Below are 21,029 nucleotides of genomic sequence, written 5' to 3'. Positions count from 1 at the left end.
TACAGGGTAGCAAGGCAGGGACCATTAGCTGAATTGTGAGGATAACCATGGCAGTGTTTCCAGAGCATGGTCGATCCTTTGTACATGGCATTCATAAAGCAAGGAGAATGAGCACATGCACCTAAGAGAGGGTAGGCTGAAGGGTTGCTTGGACAACGGTAAATGTAACTTTTTCTACATAATTATCTTCCCGCTTTGGGTGTGTGTGAGGTATGATAATGGTAGTCTTTAATATTGCTGTTATTAGGGTAAACTAGCTTTGAATGAAATTGTGTTGTCTATATTCCATGTCTCTTTCTCACCAACTTGTGACTATTTTCATCCACATCCATACAGTATGCTGCCATAGAACAGTAAATTAGAAGCATGATATAAAGGGAAAATAAGAAAACAGGATTTTGTTTGTCTCCTGGCAGGCCGTGAGGTCACTTAAAGAAACAATTGAAGACTGTTGGGATCAAGATGCTGAAGCTCGATTAACAGCCCAATGTGCTGAGGAGAGGATGGCAGAACTCATGATGATTTGGGAGAGAAATAAATCAGTTAGTCCAACAGTCAATCCTATGTCAACTGCCATGCAAAACGAGAGGTAAGAAGATAATATATTCAGTTTTAGTTGGCAGTAAATGTCCGGTGCTTAGCTCACTCCGGAAAGGAAGCTAGAGCACGCTCTTCACTTCATGTTTCTGCACCCGTGAAGTGGATGTGTGTTACGTGAACTAGCCTGCACATGTGTGTTGTATGATATGATCCTGATTGTTTTGTATTGCATGAATCCACAAAATAAACAATTTTTTATGGCTTTGGGTTCTTAAGATCTGTGATACATCCCCAAAATTCAGACACGTTGTACATAAACAACTGTATTTATCGCAGAGGGGCGTTTTAAGATGCATTTAGACAAGCTGTCCAAACAAGCTTACTAAGACCTGAAGAGTCCGTGAATTGTCTTTAACAGATTTTGCTAAATGATTCATTAAATTTCTGTTTAAAACGTTCTGCTAAAAGCTATGAATGGTCAGGCAGTAAGAGTTCAGGAAACCTTTAAGACTCAAACCTATAGCTATTCATTTAAAGAACTACAGGATCATTTTTTAATTCACTGTTATTCAGACCCCAGTGAGAGAGGTGCTGTGCATTTTTCTTACAAATGATCCAGACGGAGTGAGAATTTGCAGAACTGACATATTAGTACTTAAATACTACACACTAAGATCTGGATTTGAGAGAAAGGTAATGTTTCTGTATGTGGCACAGTTTGTCATTAAAGAATTCTGTTCAAAACATGGAACACCTAAATTGTTAAAAAATAATAGATTTTTCATGGTTTAAGAGCTTGTGACTTTTTCCCAGCATCACGTTCTCCATCATATGTATGTAATTCTTGTTGCCCTTACTCAGCATCACATCTCTGCAACTAGAGCAGGACCTTAGCTGTAAAAATACTGTAAAAATAGAGTATTGGACAAATAGAAGAAAATTACTGTTATCTGACTTACTCATATAATAACATTTGTGACAAAACTGCTGTCCAAGTAAAACCACTTTCTGCTATCCAGGACTTTTCAAGGAAGTTACAGAAGGATCTGAGTTCTTGCTGTATCTGTCCTTTTGTATGCATGAAAAGAAATAGACATTCACCTCTCTTAAATGAGAGGCTTTGTAATACGAGGTGATATTTACATACATGACCTTAATGTCACTTATTTTTTCTTAAAGGAATCTGTCACATCATAGACGTGTGTCAAAGATAAGGCCATATCCTGATTATTCTTCTTCCTCCTACATTGAAGATTCAATCCACCACACTGACAGCATAGTGAAGAACATTTCGTCTGAACATTCAATGTCCACGACACCACTGACGTCAGGGGAAAAGAACAGAAACTCCATTAACTATGAGCGGCAACAAGCACAAGCTCGCATCCCTAGTCCTGAGACAAGTGTCACCAGTTTGTCCACCAATACTACCACCACCAATACAACTGGCCTCACTCCTAGCACTGGCATGACCACCATATCTGAAATGCCTTATTCAGATGAAACAAACTTACATACTGCAAATGTCATGCAGCCAGGTGGGCCTACACCAGTTTGTCTGCAGTTAACAGAGGAGGACTTGGAGACAAATAAACTGGATCCAAAAGAAGTAGATAAGAACCTGAAAGAAAGCTCTGATGAGAATCTGATGGAACATTCACTTAAGCAGTTTAGCGGGCCAGATCCACTGAGCAGCACTAGTTCCAGCTTGCTTTATCCACTGATAAAACTTGCAGTAGAGGTGACAGGACAACAGGACTTCACACAAGCTGGCAATGGTCAAGCATGTTTGATTCCAGATGTCCCATCTGCTCAGGTCTATCCTCTCCCCAAGCAACAGAACCTTCCGAAGAGGCCTACTAGCCTTCCTCTAAACACCAAAAATTCAACAAAGGAACCACGGTTAAAATTTGGTGGCAAGCACAAATCAAACTTGAAGCAAGTGGAAACAGGTGTTGCCAAGATGAACACTATCAATGCTGCAGAACCTCATGTGGTGACAGTTACCATGAATGGAGTGGCTGGTAGAAGCCACAGCATAAACTCTCATGCTGGCACAATCCAATACGCCAATGGTGCAGTGCCATCTGGCCAGACAGCCAGTTCAGTAGCACAGAGGGCACAGGATATGCTTCAGAACCAGTTCAGTGGAGAGGATAGTCGACTGAACATTAATTCAAGCCCTGATGAGCACGAACCCTTGTTGAGGCGGGAGCAGCAGGTTGGCCACGATGAAGGTGTTCTGGATCGCCTAGTAGACAGGAGAGAGCGACCACTTGATAATGGCCGAACAAATGTTAATAACAACAACAGTAATCCATGTCCAGCGCAAGACACAGCTACACTGAGTATCCAGAATGTAGCGAGAAATCCTGGACAGACCCAGAGTAGAAGAGCACAGAGGCCTAATTCACTGGATCTGTCAGCCACAAATAGTTTGGATAGCAGTAGTATGCAGTGTAAGTGCCTGCATAACTTGAACAATTTCCCTGACGCTTTTTACTGAATAACTACGTATATCTGCTTGAATAGGAAATACTCCTGTGTCCCCTATCCCTCCCCAAAGCATGCCTACTAAATGTCCTATAAATTTAATTTATATCAGAACAATTTCAATCTTTCCAATCAAGTCCTGTCTTCCGTCTCCATGAACTCCAAAATGTTTTAGGTCACTATCTGCCTTCCACGTACATGAATTAAATCTGTCCCTTTCAGCTTTGACTCTAGAAAGGGAGTGATTATTACTCTTGTTATTATTTACAGGGCATCGACTTTGGCAGCTGCAAAGCATATTGAAATATCTCCTATTTCTTCCTTGAGGGACACATTGCACCTTCTTTTCCTTATTTTTCCTCATTCTCTTAAGAGTAGCTGGCTCTAAGATGCATTGTTTAAATAACTTCTTATAAGTACTTATGCACTTCGTGACTTCTAAAGCAACTGATTTTACTGTATTAGCTCAGGCTAGATGGACAGTCAGGCATAACAGTTTGTTATCTCAGCTTCAACAATTAAAGCAGTCCTTTGCCAGTTTATATTTTATACGTATTAAAAAATAGTTAGAGAAGGAATTTGAACAGACTCCTTCAAAATAACTGCCTTAGAGTTTTAAGCCTAAAGATTTAAGAAGTTACAATGGGACTTTTCACAATAAGAATGCAATCATGTAGTTATAGTTAAATTAGGTATATTCTCTGAGTTTATCTTCAGGTCTGTTGGAGCTATTGGAAAGGTTTCCTAGATAATAACACTTCAAGACTACTCTGTAGTCTTTGAAAGTTGCTTGCAAACCTCTAACTGTGTTTAGGTATAGACTGACATACTAGTGAAATACTGTGGGGTGCCAGGCATTGCACATTTGTAAAGAAAAGGTTTAGAAATTAACCAGAACAGTTCTTTCAATAAATGTAATTGAATATTTAGCAATGGAATGTTTAAGTCTTCCTCTTAAGTCAGAAACCTTAATTTTTGTCTTTACACATTAGCTTGAGTTGAAATTTTATTGAGGTAAAGAAAAAAGATTATTGTAGTAACTTTCTTTATTTAGAGGTTAAGAAAAAAGAAAGGGTTAAGTATAGTGATTTTAACAGGCTTCTACTGCTGAATTTTTATCCGGTTTCAAATTGACAAGCAGGTGTTTTTGCCAGTTTTACAACCTAACATCCCAAATCCTGTTTAGGATCCTAACAAAGAATAGACCATTTTGCCTCCAGGCAAAGGCCTCAGCCTTGCCTGGGGCTTTGTATGTAAAGAAGTGTTTGTGTAGTGTAAAGTAGGATTACAGAATCTATGATTCAATTATGCTATTAAAAGTTTAGCCTTTGCCATCCTGTAGCAGCTACGTTATTTTTTTGTACCTCCCATTACAGCTAACGCAAGATATTATGATTGGAAAAATCCCCTGAAATGTCACATGCTGATTCTGCTGTTTGATGCCGATGTGCATTTGAGGTAGTGACACAAACTACTTCACTGAAGTAATTTCTGTCAGAGAACAGAATCTTCCCCCTTATTTTAGTAGCAGCTACTATTGTTGATATAGCTGTCATGCCTCTGCCATACAGTTGCTTCTTAATAAGATTTTTTTTGTTGTTTTGTTCTGCATGAGTAACCCTGGACTCTCCAGTCTAATCTTCCCTGTAATACTATTTCCTACTTTTTTTTTTTTTTTTCCCTTCAGTAGGTGACTCCTCACAAGATGGCAAATCAGGCTCAGGAGAAAAGATCAAGAAACGTGTGAAAACTCCATACTCGCTCAAGCGGTGGCGTCCCTCAACATGGGTCATCTCCACTGAGCCACTGCACTGCGAGGTCAACAATAATGGCAGTGACCGGGCAGTCCACTCCAAATCCAGCACTGCTGTTTACCTTGCAGAAGGAGGCACTGCCACCACAATGGTATCTAAGGACGCAGGAGTGAACTGCCTGTGAAATACTTTAAATGCCGAAATGACCTTTTTTTTTGCATTATTTGAAACAAACATGCAGAAGACATTTAAAAAAAAAAACAAACTTTCTCCTCCTGTCAGCAACCCCTATCAAGGACTCGCTTTAAATAGATTTCAGCTATGCAGAAAATTTTTAGCTTATGCTTCCATATTTTTTTATTTTGTTTTATTTTTTGAATGTTTTTGCACTTTTATTTAGTATCACTAAAGTTAAGTCTGTCTGTTTTGACCACGGAATATATATATGTGTATCAAAAATGTGGTCTCAAAATATTTTTTTAAAAAAAAGTAACAAAAAAGTATTGCTGATAATCAGTTTGGACCAGTTTCTTAAGGTCACTAAGATCATAAGCAGACTATAAGACAGGTTTGACTGCAGTGGTGTCTTGTAACCATGTTTTGATTTCTGTGCACAAGCTAGTCTGTATATTTCTATGTTTCAAAGTGTATTCTCTTTTGATTACCCCACCCTGCCATTTTTCTTGTGTCATGTTGAAATGTGCAATAGTCTATAGTTCACAGTATGCTTTATTGAAAAGTGTTTCTAAAACTGCCACGTGTTCCTCTTTTTGTATTTGTTAATTTTTCCCTGACAGTTGAGCAGTCAGCCAGTCATGAGAGTGAACTTTGCACACCATAGCCAGCTTGAAGCAGCTGCCTATATCACATTGTGCTCTGAGGTGACAATGCATGAATTTTTCCCCAGCTTGAAAGGGCTTTTAAAAAGGAACGAAAAACATGAGCTCAGTATCTTTCATTTGATTCTTCCAAACTGAAGTGCTTTTCCTTACCAGTAGTAGATGCCAGCCTGTGAAGTTCTGAGTAACAAACCATTGAACAAATTTAAGGCAACAGTTTCAGCCATTCTTGTATGTTATTTTGTGTGTAGTTTCAGCCTTTGTGTTTATGTAAAACCGTACTTAGATCACTAATAGTGTACATTGAAAAATGCATTTTCAACATAAATCTAAATAACTATCATACTTAAGAACTCTGGTGAAGATAGGTTGCAAAGATATTTTGTTGACGCAGAGGAAAAATCATGAATCTTATTTGGCACAGAACAGTTTTGGGATGAGTCACAAATCTTTTTTAATTTAACACCTTACAGACAGTTTGGGGTAAAATCAGGCTGATTATTTATGCAGCTAGGTGCATCCTGATTGGCTGCTGTTGCTAAGTTAACTCTTCTTCCCCTCAGATTTTTAAAGCCCTTCGTTCATCTTGTTAAAATCTATTGTATGCTTTTAAAATTAATGGTTATAGGTGTTTGGGGACAGGAATATTTTTCCTCTGGTTAGACCCTTCTTTCAGTTTGTATGTAACACTCCACACATTGATTTTGGGTGTCAGTGAACATGAATGTAATACATATTGAGATAATTTTTTTTTCATCATCTCATGTGGAACCTCTTAAACTCTAAGTTTTTGTAGAATTATAATTTTTACTGCCTACTGAAAGAAAATTAATTTCCTTACTGGTCAGGACTTCCTTCTGCCTAAGAAATACTCTGATTGAAAACACTTCAGTAAAAAATACTTAGATTATATACGTATATATATATAACACGTCAGTCTTTGGTACTGAGTAAAGGAAAACTGTTAATGTTCAAAGAAAGAAAATCTATGCAGTCAGCCTGCCAAACTCCTATGGCAGGATACTGGCAGCAAACAATTGCCTCCCCCAACCTATCTTCTTTCAGCAGTCTGAAACAGATGCTCTGTGCTTTCAAGCTCATTTGTTTCCTTGCTATTGTATTACTTTTCCCCATGAGTTAAACTTGCCAACTCTGTTTTGTACATCTGATATAACTGGCATAATATATGCCTTGCTACATCTGATTCTTGCTGTTTCTCAAACCTTTGTTTTTACATGATTTCTAGGATTTTTCTCTTGTAATACTTATTAACGGTTTCTTAGAATCTCTGAGATATCTCCAAGAGATAATTCTAAATCCAGACTTTTGATTCAGTGTAGTTGCAGAAATGCAAGACATGAGACAGTTAGGAATGCCTGTGCTCTTTAAGTACCAGTTTGAGTAATACTTTTCATCTCTGAGGCACAATTCTGTTATATCGAAGTATAAATGCATTGTTATATTTCTCCTCTTCAAAAATATACCCTTTCTCTGGTTTTACTTTTAATTCACTCCCCATCATCCCATCTGCTGCAATCTTGCATCCCAGATGTTGAAAACTTGCCAGTTGCTCAGCTGGGTTTCAAGACCTGAATCAGAATTTTTGGCATTCTGTTCATAATGTTGGCTGTGTTTTGCATCTCTTTTAGACTTCTTCAAGTCCACATTTGAAGTACAGTATGTTGTTTAGTGATGATTGCTGTATCATGCATATTGAAGATTCTTCACTCCTTTCCCAATGGCTTTTTCATTTGCCTTACATGTATCATCCATCAGTATTTCAGAATGTGGACTGAAAAGCATATTTAGGACTTTCTTATCTAACTTGACACTCTAGGGAAAGAAAAGTTGTTTGTCCTGACTACTGCTTCTTTCTGCTAAGACAGATCTGCAGCAGTCCTCTAGCCTTTCATTTCAGTCCAATGCTTTAATTAGGAAAAAAAAAATCCAACTTTTTTATACTTCATGCAATGAAAATCATTTTAATGCCAGATGAAAAGGTTCTTCTGCAATTTTCTTTAAGTATTCTTAAAGCAAGCATAATAATTTCACTTCCTTTATCTTTTTCTGTCACTTGCTGGAAAGACTTTTGGTGTGGATTATAATTAGCAAAAGGTATTGGATTGGTAACCTACCATGGATAAAAATAATTTGTAACTTGATAGAAATGTGTACTTTATCACTAAATATCCTATAGATTAAATAGAGAAAGACTATTTATTTTAAAAGGTCAGTCAAAACAAACTCTTAACTGTGTAACAAAATATCGTATTTCTGCACAGCTAGATGAGATCAGATTAGCAGTTTGTTTTTAATGGTTATTTTAGTAATGTCCTTTTTAGCTCACAGCACGTAATCCAGTCTCCACATAATACTTTCTCTGTAAATTAAATGATGTTGAATTTTATCTAATATCTTGGAGAATCATCTTTAACCAAATAAAATACATGTAAGAGAGAATTCTACAGATCAGACACATGGATAGATGATAAATGTACCATAATCAAGGGAGGCAAATGTGTTTTATTTCTTTACTTTTTTTAGCATAATGATTAAAGTTGATAATTTTCTGTCAATATCTCATGTAAATTGCAGACAAGATAAATATAGAAGAATGAAAAAAAGAATGATAGTGTAAATATATAAATGACTTGTGCTACTGTCAAATAGGCAACAGTAGAATATTTGCTATGATAATTTATAATGTATAATTCAAGTCAAATATTACAGCAAACATTTTTGATGTTTCTATATTTAAGCCAAAATTCAAAAGCTTATTCATTTTAGAAAATGACATGCTAGTAGAAGTTAAATGAGTTACTTAGGTTAATCCAATGTCTATTTTACTGTTTCCTATAATAGTGATACTCGCCAACATGACATGGTTTTTAGAATGTGAATTCTAACCATTTGAACAGACATGCCTGCATAGTCAAATTTATTTTCTTCTAAAATTGACATGTGCAAGTAAGATTATCTGGAACACTTCCCCTGAATTTGCTTACAAAGCTCTATGCTTCATGTGCTAAACAATTAGGATTAAAAATGGCTTTCTTGGAACTCTGAGATGCACTTAAATTGCACAGCTAAAAGCTAGAGTTCCTAACTTACAAGAAAACCAGTTGATACTGTCTTCTTCAGAATATTCTCTGAAACAAGGAACACTTTTTTGATTGTGTTTTACTTTCTTACCATAGTTCATTCGAGTCTTATTTCCATTTTGAAAATTATCTAATTTTCCTTGGCAACAGTTTCATTTTTTTTAGTGCACAGGGGACAAAAAACAATGAAAGATGGATGCTGGCAGGTTTCAGGAAAAACAAATGAACAGAACCCTTATTAATATGTTTATAAAGTGTGTATCCTCCCATCTGTCAACTCTCCTAAAAAGAAATCTTTAACCCTACCTGCCTCAGAAAGGACAATAAGGAGGTTCTGTATTTGTATGGAATGGATTATTGGGAAAAAAATAATAATGAATTGTTGCGTAGAAATTACATATGTATACCTGTATAAAAATAATGAAGTTCCCAATGCTGAAACAGTGATTTTAAGTGAGAAAAATAATAATTGCTTAGCAGAGTAGTACATGCATGACCTGCTGTATATGAAATTTGAATTTGGAGCAGTTTATTATAGATTGAGATAGGTTTGATTAGACTATGAAAGTTGGGTTATAGACTGGATGACTTAGATTTTGCATAAATTTAGATTATTTGAACTTTTCTGTCTGCTCTCCCATTATCCATTTTGCCAAGTAAATATATTAACCTCCTTTTTTTTTAATGTCCTTATTATTTTTGTTAAACTTTAGTCCTTTCTTCAGTGAGAAAGCTATAGCAGTAGAGCTAAATATATATATTTTTATGTAAACTCTGTATGTATTTAGATGCATATGCATTATATCCATAATTCCAGGATTAAATTCTGTGAGTTACAGCGTCAGATGTTAGCACTGGTAGCAAGTATTCTTTTTCAGATACCATTTTTAAGTTGTCTTTGCAATAAAAATTGGGCACAGACTGAGACACATAATCCAGCAGTGTAAGATCTCCCATGACAGACTTGTCACTGTTTTTTTAATGCAGTAGCTATTGTTAGGTGTGTGGTTGCCCTTTAACACTTTTTTTTAGGCCATTAAATCCAATTACATTTTAGGCTTCTATGTTGTCATATAAAACCTCAAGCTATAGAAATACATATGTCTGTTATTTTTTTCCCCTAAATTGGTTCAGGTTTTATGCAAAATAGTAAAAAATAAAAAAAAATAAAAATAATAAAATTCTCATTTTGGGGTTTCTTCTGTACTGACTAAAATTGGTAGCAGAACTTCCAGTTATGCAGCAAAGAGATTAAGAGATTTAGGCATTCCTGCAGATCAAAATGGGAGTTCGGTTTGGCACAAGTTTATCTGAGGAAACCAATATCAAATCAGTTGGTGCTTGAGCCAAATGCAGTTGAAATCAAAGATGAGTCTGCCATTGATTATGAGCAAGGGAGAGCTAGTTAAGCTGGCATTGGTTTTAATAATTTCTTGGGAGGATTAGCCCTGGGAAAGCCAAGGTAGAATGTTGGTTAACTTCAGTACATAGGTCATGTTTCAATAGGCACCATAACTGTCATAGTAAAGAAGGATTTCTTCAAAGTTCTTGCAGGCTTCTGCAGATATATTACAGCATACAAGTGTCAGGAGCATAGTATCTCACCTGGTAATTATTTTAAAGCAGAAATAATTACCCTTTATAACTTAGAAGCTTCCAGGTCTCCCAGAAGTCAACTTTTATAACCCATTAACTTGTTTTAAAGACAGAGCAAAAATGTTGAGGTTTATTTCTAGAGCACTTGATTCACTTTTTTTTGTGCTTCAGGACTGTATCATGAAGTATCACAGTTCAATCTTCCTTATTCAAAAGAAGAAAATAAGGTAATATTTCTGTAATTTTTAAAAAGTCAAAAGAACACAAACAGGCAAGTCCAAGTTATCACTGCCTTTCATTTGTCACTTGAATTTTCTGATTTGTGACTCCTCTGTCTCTTTCACAATGTTGAAATGTACTTAAAAAGGTTTGTATGTAATGTTTCTTGTCTGCTTTTTGTCTCTAGAGGAAAGTGTGCTCTATTCACATTTATATAAGCTGGAATCATATTTTACAATTGCTGTTGATTATTTTCCCCCCAAATGCAGTATAAGAGGAAAATGAACATGGCAAAGACTGATTTCTAGGGTTTGGTCTTCTGTAGAGGCTGAAATTAGGACATGTGAAACTGCCATTTTCCTTATGAAAGACTGTAAAGAGAGCATTTCTGAGCGAGCTTTTCTGGGGAAGAGGGGGGAGAAACCCTAGAATATGGAGTCTCATCAGAACCCTTTTGTTAACGGGTATTTTTGGTTTTTCTCTCAAATGATTGAGGAAATATCATGTATGAATTTATAAATAATTGCTTTCAGTTATTTCTTTTGTATAAGCTGCCCAATACCCTTGCTATGCTATATAAGTTGTGTTTCATGGAACAGTGTGAGTATGAAATAAAAAGCTAATTTTTTTTAATCATCTGTGGATGCCACTATGAAAGCTGACATTGTTAAAGCCACTACAGAGTTTTCTATGAATACTTGTAAGAATTGCTTTGTTATATATAAACCTAAATAAAGAGATTGTATTGATACAGAGACATTGGATAAGAACATTTAAAAGGCTATTCTTTAGGTCTAAAAGAAAAGGCTTGCTGTAAAATGGTGCATTATTCCATTTATTAAAGATCATATTAATGACAAAAAGCATGGTCTTTTGTGGCTTTTTCATGGTATTATTGGCCATCAGTGCTCCCAGGAGTGAGGGGAAAACTGTTGCAGTATATTATTTTGTTGGTGGAAGAATGAGGAACTACATTACTGTGAGCTGAACAGGACCTTCAGATACTTCAAGCATGTGACAGATTATACATTGTACTGTTATCTGATAACAGCGTGAAATAATTAGGGCTTGCCTTTACTACATTAATGCACTGCTTTTTTGTCTGTTCTCACTGGTCAGCGCTTAAGATGCTTGCATTAGCAACTCAATACAGTTTGTGTGCATTTCAAACTGTGCAACGTGCGTCCTTCACCTTTTAGCACCAAGCACTGTACTCTGGGATCTCACTGGCTTCAGAAGTTCCTGTTACACACAGACTGGTGGGGCACATCCTGCACCTCAGTAGCTCTGGTGTTTACATCTCTCCTCCTTACTTAATTCTTGCTGATTTACTTTTCTGTATCCACAGCAATAATGTTTTTTGCAAGCAAGTAAGAAGGTGGGTTAAGTCTGACACCTCTGTGGCCAAAGAGCTACCTTATGAACAAAAAGAAAGAGCATGAAGAGCTTTCTTGCTGTCATGAATGAGGAGGAAGCAACAAACTGAGGCAAGTAGTGCACGGGTTGAACACTTGCATATACTGCAGTTCACCTCAGCAGCCTCACAAATGGATCTCGAAATCCCTGGCTACAGGGAGGGACCATTACAAGCCTCACCTCCCCTCTGAGCAGGAAGCAGTCACCTGTGATCTTCGATGCGGGATGTACAGATACCTTGGGGGGGTTTGCCTCAGAAGGATTAGGAGATTAGAACAGTTATTGACAAGGAGAAGGTCCCTCCCAAAAGACAGCATTGTGCTTACATGTGGTGGCTTGCTGTTGGCTCAAGGTAACTGAGCAACACCAGCTCACAGGAAAGAGGCTAGCTAGCCTGGTCTCATTCCTTACATATGAAGCTTTAAGAACAGGCTCACAATGCTCTTTTTATCTAGAGGTCTCAGTGATGTTGATGGGAGCTTGGAACCTTTGAAGTCCTCTCACTATCAACTCCAAGGAAGTTACATTTCCCATGAGGCTGTAGTCAGGAAGAGTCAGTGGGTGCCTAGGCCACCTGGAGCTCTCATTTCCTGTGCCACAACAGGCCTGTTCCCTTGTTCCCTGCTGCCCTGCCATATGTGACAGCTCCTCTTCTGGCACAGGTGGGAAAAGTTGGTTGGTGGCAGTGCTGCAGCAAGTCTGGGGAGGCGTGCTGAGTTGATCAAGGGCAAAACCAGGAACTCCTGTATGCCCACTTTACCTTTGCTAGTGCCCTGGAAGGCCAGGCTGCAGCTGCCAAGGTGGCCACCATGTGCACAGGCTCCCAGCTCTCCATGGGGAAAGTAGATGTCCGTCCGTCCCCCCCCACAGCAGTTATCACTCCTTGCTGACAGCAAAAGCAGCCAAGCTTTGCCCTAACCCAGTAGGCGTGGCTGAGTCTTATCCTTAGGGCATCTGAGAAGCCTTGAGTCAGCTCTGCAATAGCAAAGTGTAACCAATGAATTTTACCAATATTTTTTACTGAGGCTGTAAGCTACTCAGACCCAAGAAATAGTCTCCCCCAAGAGATTTCTGTGCGTGACCTTATGCACACACCTCAGTCAGCTCTCTCCTGCAGAAATAACCACTTTTATTCAGCTTTTGCTTTGCTACTGGGAAATTAAAGTAAAACAACAACAATTATATTCCCCTTTGTTCCAGAGCAGTGATGCAGCTGCGGGACGTACTTTGTGGAACACAGCCACATCAGTCTTTCACTTGTTTCCATTCAGGCTTTTTTTCTCCCCATTTACTTCTTGCTAATTCTGATGTTATGTAAATTTTCCATGTGCAAGAGATTACAGACATCTGCTCCCTGGCATGATCCAAAGCACATTCTATTGGATAAGAAGGTTAATTTTACACAGGCAGGAAAACTCTACTTTACCAGAATGTTTTTATGTGTATAAAATCAGCTTTTCACGTTAGCCTGAAAGATTGTCATTCTTCTTCAAACGAGGAGTTGAAATTTTTTGATTTCTAGAATTTAAATGGCACGCTCAGGCCCTCTGCTTTTATGTCAGGGGATATTCCTCTCTTCAGATTTCAGTACCACAGGGAAAGTCTGGGAGAAATCCACAAATGCTGATCTGAGTCTAAGTCATGTGTTGGGAAGCACTCATGCCTCTTTGCCAAAGACAACAGATAACGCTGCCCAAAGACAGCTGGTAGACACTGGGACACAGCTGGTAGACACTCCCTGTTCGTAGGGAGTGGTCTGTGGAAGATGACTGGGGAAAGCAAGCCAATATTTACTAGGCGGCATCTGAGTACAAGGCGTTTTTAGATGGGGATCACAAGGGCACTGAAAAACATTCAAGGATGCAAGTATTGAGAAAGGTTGGAAATAACTGATCTAGGTGCTTTTTAGCTCCTGGTGGGAAGGACAGCACCTTCCCAAGACCCACCACAACTCAAGAACCTTTTTAGAATGAGCGCATGCACCCAGTACTTAGCAGTCATGGTTTCGGATGAGTGTTGGTTGAAAGGCTGCCAGAAGCAGAGGGGCTTGGAGCTTTGCCTAGCTTTGCCTCTTTCATCTTCTCAAAGATCATATCCTCTCTCTCAGAGATGGCTCTCTGGGTGTCCTGGAGGCAAAGCCAGGTTGAACACAAGGCACAACATATAAGGATGGGATGGCACAATTGAGATGAAGTGGTGTCTGGTTGAGATGTAACCATACAGTTAAAAGCTCCCCTGCCCCTCACGGCTAAACACAAGGAGACTTTAGAGCGCTACTCTCTAAGTAGGTATTTTCTCAAATCAGAGAATCCTGTGTGCCCACCCCATCATATGCTCTACTAAAGTTAATTAATTTAACTGCAGGACTACTACATGTACGTGGACAGAAAAGTTATTTCATCACTGCTTCTCAATGCATGAATAAGCCATGCTAACAGAATTTTAACAATCTCTTGAGCTTTTATAAATGTTATAAAAACAAACAGAAGCAAAACAAGTTTGTAGACCTGAATCAGAAGGATGGATCTTTCTTCTATGTACTCTTAAGTGAATAGTGTCTATAGCTATATGCCTATTTATCACATATACAGCATGTTCATCATTCTGTAATACGGCCTTAAAATATACCTCACTGAAATATTTCCATTTATCAAATTAATTGGTATTTTTGACAATTGAGATAAATATTTTATTCATAGTAATATAGTTCCATTATACTCACAGTATGGAAATTGTGTCCTTGGCTTGTGAGACAAATCAGTATTTAATGTTCATAAATCAATTTTTCTTCTATTGTTCATATGCATTCTTCTGCCTTGGGACTATAAATACAGAAGTATGTTACATCTCTAAATACAACACAAAAGTAGATTAATTATTATTTTACAAGCTAAAAATAATGTGCTAAAAATAATAAGTTTTTGGAAAATACTTTAAAAAAATAAATCTAAATGGAATGAAAGTTTTGTTGCTGGAAGGAAGGAGTTACATATAAATTATTATTCAGTATATTTTTCTGGGGGGATAGTTGTGGGAGATTAAACTGTGGTTTGCTTAAATGAATTAGTCCACTTCTGTCAGTGGCACTGAAACCAAAAATTCAGACACGTGGCGGACAACATGCTTTTCCTTCTGCTCATTTTCTTCCTTCAACAGAGCTTGAGAACAGTTGCAGTTACTCTCAGCTGGCAAGAACTCATGTTGGTGAACCAAGCGTGACTCCAATTGCTCCTTTCCATCAGCAGTTGGACACTTTCACAAGGTCCTTACTTACTATTGCTACTGTTATTTAATGTGTGTTCAGAAAATTGATCTTCTGTATGCATGCAAAATCACGTAGCATGGAGGTGAACTTAGTTCTGGCTTCTACAGAAGTTCGTACCTCTCCCAGGTAATTGTGTAGAGTGGAAACATCCCTCAAGCTCACTGTTAAGAGTTGCATGGGGGAACAGTGTTTGTAAAACAAACAAACAAACAAACAAACAAATACTTACAATGCCAGTGAGAGATTTTAATTTTTAATTATTTTAATTTTTAAGCCTCAAGATATTATTTTATGAAACATTTTCTTAAAGATTGTAAACTTATAAAATGTGGCAAGAGTGCATTTTTGTTTTAAGTTGCCTTTTACTTATTGCAAGTATCTTGACTTATGGCCAAGGTCCCATCTGTTGTTTTTATTGTTTTAATCTTAATACCTTATTTTCAATCTGCTTGCCTCCTCAAATCCCCCCACATATTCTGGAATATTAACTAGGATCTTAAAGGTTTTGTGAGAAGCAAATTCTATTAAATTTGTCCTATTTTTTAAAAGTATTTTTCCCCAGTTGTTGTTTAACACCCACGTAAACAAGCAAAACTAACTCACTCTGCAGGGGAGAGATGGAAAATGCAATGAAATATCCTGGGGCATAATCTAATGTTTAGATTAGGCTCCCAGAATCTTTAATCTTTCAACCTTTAACATTACTCACAACAACTGTAGGTATAACAATTACAGACAGTAGATTGCTCCTTTATGAGTGCTGCTTTGCATTAATTTAATTTCAGAGTAAGTAAAGAAGATATTTGAAGCTACTTGGAGCCCAATCATTTACCATAAGGTTTGCTCATTACTGATATTTTTAACAGTACATTTTTCATATATATTATTATGAGCAGTGAGTGGATCTACTCATAGAACTTCAGTCCTCAGGACGATAAAGTTCCTTAAGTGTTGGTTGTTTTGGTAGTCAGTACAGAGGGATTTGGGCTTATAAACTTAGTTAAACCTCTTTGGCCCTTTGTTTCCCTGCTTTTGATTCAGGATTACTATTTTGATCGCTTCCCTACTTTTGTCCCTATCATTACAAGGCTGCAAGTTTGGTCATGCAGCTCTGTGTTTTACAGTCTGCCTTTGAGGGCATTCTCGACAAGCTTCTATCATTTGGATTGATTTGTTTGTAACTGTAGCTTTCACTACTCTCTGTATTTTAAGAAAGAATCAAGGATTCTTTGGAAGGGCTCTAGTGAGGTGCTGAGTGCCTGTTGCCTCCAGGCGCTGGCACTTCACTTGGGCGTGTGAGCATACCAGGTCTGCTCAGCTCATACATGACATTCGGATGAGTAAAAATACTACATAGAGATGCTGATGCCAGAGAAACGGATCCTGTGTATGTGGAGTGACTCCAGTGGGCTTGCTTATCTAAAAGGCTGATTCAAATGATACTGATAAGAAGGCTCATAACTTCTCTGACGATAATGATTTTCATTCCTGTTAGTTTTGGATCGCTGTTGGCACCATTATGATAGGTGTTGTGGGCAGAATAAGAAACCCACTGATGGGAAGAAATCACAGCCCGCAGATGCCACATGAAACTGTGTGAAACGCATGGTGCGAAGTTGGCCTGGACGCCATTTGGCAAGTCTGAATGCAGCAAGGAGTGTGACAGCTGAAACAAACCCCAGCTCGTGGGAGATATGAATTGAAAGGAGAGTCTGGGGGGGATTTGGATCCAAGTCACTGGGGGGAGGGCTTTTGCTTTGACTTTTCTGTTATTAAAAAGAATGTTTCAAAACTATTTTCAAGTAATTCATAATACTGCTTTAGTTGTTTCTTTTATTTACATAGGGTGTAGGAGTAAGATCTGTTGTAACACATTTATTACAGTTTAAACAAATTAATGTATGAAGTACACACAGTTTGATTAGCTCCGAGTACATGATTTTACATGTTGAACTTTCATGTCTAATGCATGTAAAGCAATACAACTGCTGATGAGAAGCATACATAAATGCTTTGCTTTATATTCTCATAACAACTGTGTGGAGCAGTGCCATTTTTTGCAGTGTGACAATAACGTGGGAAGTACTATAATTGTCACAGATATTGTGACTTGGCTCCAAAAAGTGCATCATGCAAAAAAATATAAATCAATACCTTTCATTTCTGGCCTCTTCGAAACAGTATCAGAAATTAGGATTTCTTCAAAATATTTTATGCCTTAAAAATATCCTTATGGCACACTGTTCCAAATAATGCCAGTATTTCTGGAGCGGGCAAACTGTCCAAGCAGCAAAAGCCTGCTGAGCAACTGCACCAGCATTGGCAGTAGGTGATGTCACAGCAAAGAGGATTACATTTTCTGGTCTTGATTGAAAATTGCAACCAAGATATGAAATAAATGCTGCACACGTTAACCTGCATTAGGGCGACCTAACTCACTTTGCCAACAAAGCAGCAGACAGGTTCTGTTTATTTCTCCAGGCATAGCATGCCAGGGTGCTGTTTTTCTACCTCCAGGGCATTTTCCTGTGGAGCATCATGAAGCTTGGGTTCTCTTTTTCAGTGTATCCATGGAGTCGCAGAGGGAGTTATGAGACCCTTTCACCTCCACTGCTTGTTCTCTGCCTCTTGGCCATCCCTGGTGAGGCGAGCACTATCTCCCTGACATTTCCCTAATTAAGTGCGTTATCTGGGACTATGATGCTTTGGCACATTGTACCAGCAGTACTTGTGATGGCTACAAGAAAAGGACTGGGAAGTGGTCCCATTTGTAAGATGACTTAAGTAACTTGCTTACTGTAAGGAGAGGATACAAAAGACTGATGGTAGTCTGCCAGGCTCCTGGTCCCTTTCCTTGACAGCCACTTTCAAGGGTAGCCCAAGATAATTCTCATTAATACTGGGCACAGCCTTGTAGCCAGTTTTGGTCAACCCATCGTGCTACCATGAAGGCTATGTTACTAGTATGTACACAGCCTGTGAGCATATTTGATACCCTTCAAAGGAAATTTAATTGATGCAGAGTGCAGCAGCTAACTTCATAACAAGCTCATCACCAGAAATGCATCAATCCTATTTCCTTCTGCCATTCTGATTTCTCATAAAAAAAGATTTCTCTTGACAGGAACTCTGGCTTTCAAGGTTGTAGGGAGGCCTGTGTCCAGGCATACTTAAAAAGGGCCTGTACACATAGTCTTGCTTTTCAGGTTTGTTAAAATTGTCAGCCACAAAAATGAAGTTCTTCAAAGGGGAAGACAGGGTTTTTTAAGTAAGGGAGGCTTCAATCAAAAACAGCAAAGGAGAAAAGAGAAAAAAAAAACAACCTACTCAAGAGAGAACAGTATGTAATTTGTTGTCACATCATTTGTATCATAGCAATGGTATTCAATTGCAACATGCAACTTGCAGAACAATATTGAAAGGAATTTGGCATTTGGCTACGGAAAGTCTTCTGGAGTAGCCCAGAACTGGCACTGGCAATAGAATTGATTCCCAGGATCTGAGGGTGCTGAAGAGTGTTTACTTTACAGCTAAATAATTCAGACGTGTGAACCAAGGCCTATTACAAGCACGTATGTGCTCCTCTGAAGTATAAATCAGGTTAAGAAGATGCTGGCATTTAACCAGTATTTTAAGAAGATTGCAGCAAAGATACGGAGTCTAACGGAGAACAGTAAACAAAGCAATTAAGGGAAAAAGGGGGGTCAAGTCTGCCTGGATATTACCCACACGCTGGTGCCATCATCCGCAACGCTAAGCCGGTGGCAAAGCGATTGGATAAGGCGCTGCTGAGCCCTCGTCCTCTCCCGCAGGGCAGCCCTGCTCGGAGCGTGCAGCCGCCTCCCGGGAGGCACTCCCCGCCCGGTTACGGGCCTTCCGCCCTGCAGCCTGGCTCGGCCCGGCGGGCCCCAAGGCCCGGGGGGGCTCACGGCTCTCCCCAGCGCTCCCCGCAGCCGCCGCTCCCGGGGCCGGTGCGGCCGGGGCTGCGCGTCCGCCGGCACGTGCCGGAGCCGCCTGTCCCTTTAAGGGCTGCCCCCCCCTCCTCTCCCCGCGCAGGCTCGGCCACTCAGCAGCGCGGCCCGCAGCCAATGGGCGCGCCGTAGCTGCGCGAGCCGAGCGGCGGCGCGGCCAATGGGAGGGCGCGCGGGGCGGGGCGGGGCGGGGCGGGCGGCCGGGGCACTATTGTTGATGAGGCGCACGGAGGCTCCGGAGGCAGCGCGGGGCGCCCCGGGCTGGGCACGGCGGCGGCGGCCGGGAGAGGACGGGGCCCCGGCCGCGTGAGGCGCTGGGCCCGCGGCAGGTGCTGCCCGCGGCGCTCTCTTCCTTCCTTCCCTTCCCTTTCTTCCCCGCCGGCGGCCGCCTTCCGCCGGCTCCCCCCGCCATGTCCCACCCGCGCGTGCGGCGCGGCGGCTCCCCGACCCCGGGCACCGCGCTGGGGGGAGGCGGCGCGGCGGCGGCGGCGGGCGGCGGAGCGGGAGCGAGCAGCCGCCTCCAGCCCATGCGGGCCACGGTGCCCTTCCAGCTCAAGCAGCAGCAGCCGCAGCAGCAACATGGCAGCCCCACGAGGAGCGGCGGCCAGAGCGCCCCGGCCGGGGGGCTCCCACGCGCGGCGCCCTCCTCACGCAGCATCAGCCCCACGCGTGCGGCGCCCACCGGCGGAACCGGCCGCAGCGGCCCCGCCACCGCCACGCAGCCGCCGCCGCCTGGGGGGAGCAGCGCCGCCGCCTCGGCAGCCTCGTCCTCGCGGGGCAGCCCCACGCGTGCCGGCGGGGCCCGGGGCAGCCCCCCGCGGCCCCACCACCTCCCGCCGCCGCCTCCCCCCCCGCCGCCGCCGCCGCCGCTGGGCTGCGGGCCCTCACCTTGCTCCTCCCCGCTGCCGGAGGGCAGCGCCACGGCGGCGGGCAGGGTCCGGCACCGGCGGCAGTCCCCGGAGCAAGGCAGGAGCTCGCCGGAGAGGAAGAGCCCCGGCTCGCCGGGATGCAGAGGTGAGCTCCCGGCCGCCCCTCGCGCCGCGCACCTGCTGCCCGCTGAGGCGAGGGGCGCGCGGCGGTTACCTCAGGGGTGGGCGCGCGGCGACCGTTACGGGGCGCGCAGGCGGTTACCTCAGGGGAGGGGGGGGCGCGCGCGGTGGCCGTTACGGGGCGCGAGGCGGTTACCTCAGGAGAGGGGGGGGCGCGCGCGGCGACCGTTACCGGGCGCGAGGCAGTTACCTCAGGGGTAGGCGCGCGGCGGCCGTTACTGGGTGCGAGGCGGTTACCTGAGGCGATTGGGGGGGCGGCGGGAGACGGGTGGGCAGCCCGTGAGGGCTCGTCTCGCCCCGGCCCGGCCGTGCGTGAGGTCGTGGCCGCCGCCGGCTCTCCGTGGGCTCGGGGAGCGGAGCGGAGCCGTGCCCGGGCTTGTGGCCGCCTCGGCCCGTCCCTGTGGCTGGCTGGCAGCGGTGTGAGCGCGGTGGGGCCGGGGCTTTTGTTGGTGCGCGTTCCCCGCCTGGCCGGTGGCAAGGGGACGGAGAAAGCCAGCGAGTGGTGAGGAGAGCGTGGCGCCTCGCTGGGTGCCGCCAGAGGTTTCCAGCATCTGGGCAGCGTTGCGCAGCCCTCACGCCTTCCCCTTCCGCGCTCGCCGTGCCAAATGGTGATTCGGTGCCAAACGGCGGCCACAAGCCTGTGGCTGGCTGGAAAGCTCTCTGGCCCCGCGGGCACGCCGCGGAAACGTGGGGAGGAGTAGTACTCGGTGGCGCCGAGTAGTTGGTTTCAGCGTGAACCCTGCGGAGGGATGTGTGAACTTGAAGCGATGACAAGCTCATGCAAAG

At 41.9% G+C, this 21,029-nt stretch overlaps 2 protein-coding genes and 1 long non-coding RNA gene across 5 annotated transcripts in view; 2 read left to right on the top strand and 1 right to left on the bottom strand.

Moving 5' to 3' along the window:
* The window catches only part of BMPR2 (bone morphogenetic protein receptor type 2), a 106,094-nt gene extending 94,689 nt beyond the window's left edge, over nt 1-11,405 (top strand). Inside the window, exons 11-13 of the mRNA XM_068686037.1 lie at nt 417-589; nt 1,720-2,999; nt 4,721-11,405. Coding sequence (XP_068542138.1) covers nt 417-589; nt 1,720-2,999; nt 4,721-4,971 — 1,704 coding nt within the window. The 3' untranslated portion in view covers nt 4,972-11,405. The remainder of the gene's footprint in view (nt 1-416; nt 590-1,719; nt 3,000-4,720) is intronic.
* Nucleotides 1-19,266, bottom strand: part of LOC137858400 (uncharacterized) — a 47,007-nt gene extending 27,741 nt beyond the window's left edge. For both annotated transcript variants that reach the window (XR_011097693.1, XR_011097692.1), the window contains exons 1-2: nt 18,949-19,266; nt 14,681-14,780 (exon numbers count right to left, since the gene is read on the bottom strand). This is a non-coding gene — a long non-coding RNA (uncharacterized lncRNA). The remainder of the gene's footprint in view (nt 1-14,680; nt 14,781-18,948) is intronic.
* A 158-nt stretch (nt 19,267-19,424) lies between these two features.
* The window catches only part of FAM117B (family with sequence similarity 117 member B), a 29,318-nt gene continuing 27,713 nt past the window's right edge, over nt 19,425-21,029 (top strand). For both annotated transcript variants that reach the window (XR_011097690.1, XM_068686041.1), the window contains exon 1: nt 19,425-20,208. Coding sequence is in view for 1 of the 2 variants with exons in the window: in XM_068686041.1 (XP_068542142.1) it covers nt 19,605-20,208 (604 nt within the window). In the remaining variant the exon portion in view is untranslated. The remainder of the gene's footprint in view (nt 20,209-21,029) is intronic.

The sequence above is a fragment of the Anas acuta genome, chromosome 6, assembly GCF_963932015.1.
Source record: "Anas acuta chromosome 6, bAnaAcu1.1, whole genome shotgun sequence".
Lineage (NCBI taxonomy): Eukaryota > Metazoa > Chordata > Aves > Anseriformes > Anatidae > Anas > Anas acuta.
This window is presented reverse-complemented; position numbering and strand designations above follow the sequence as displayed.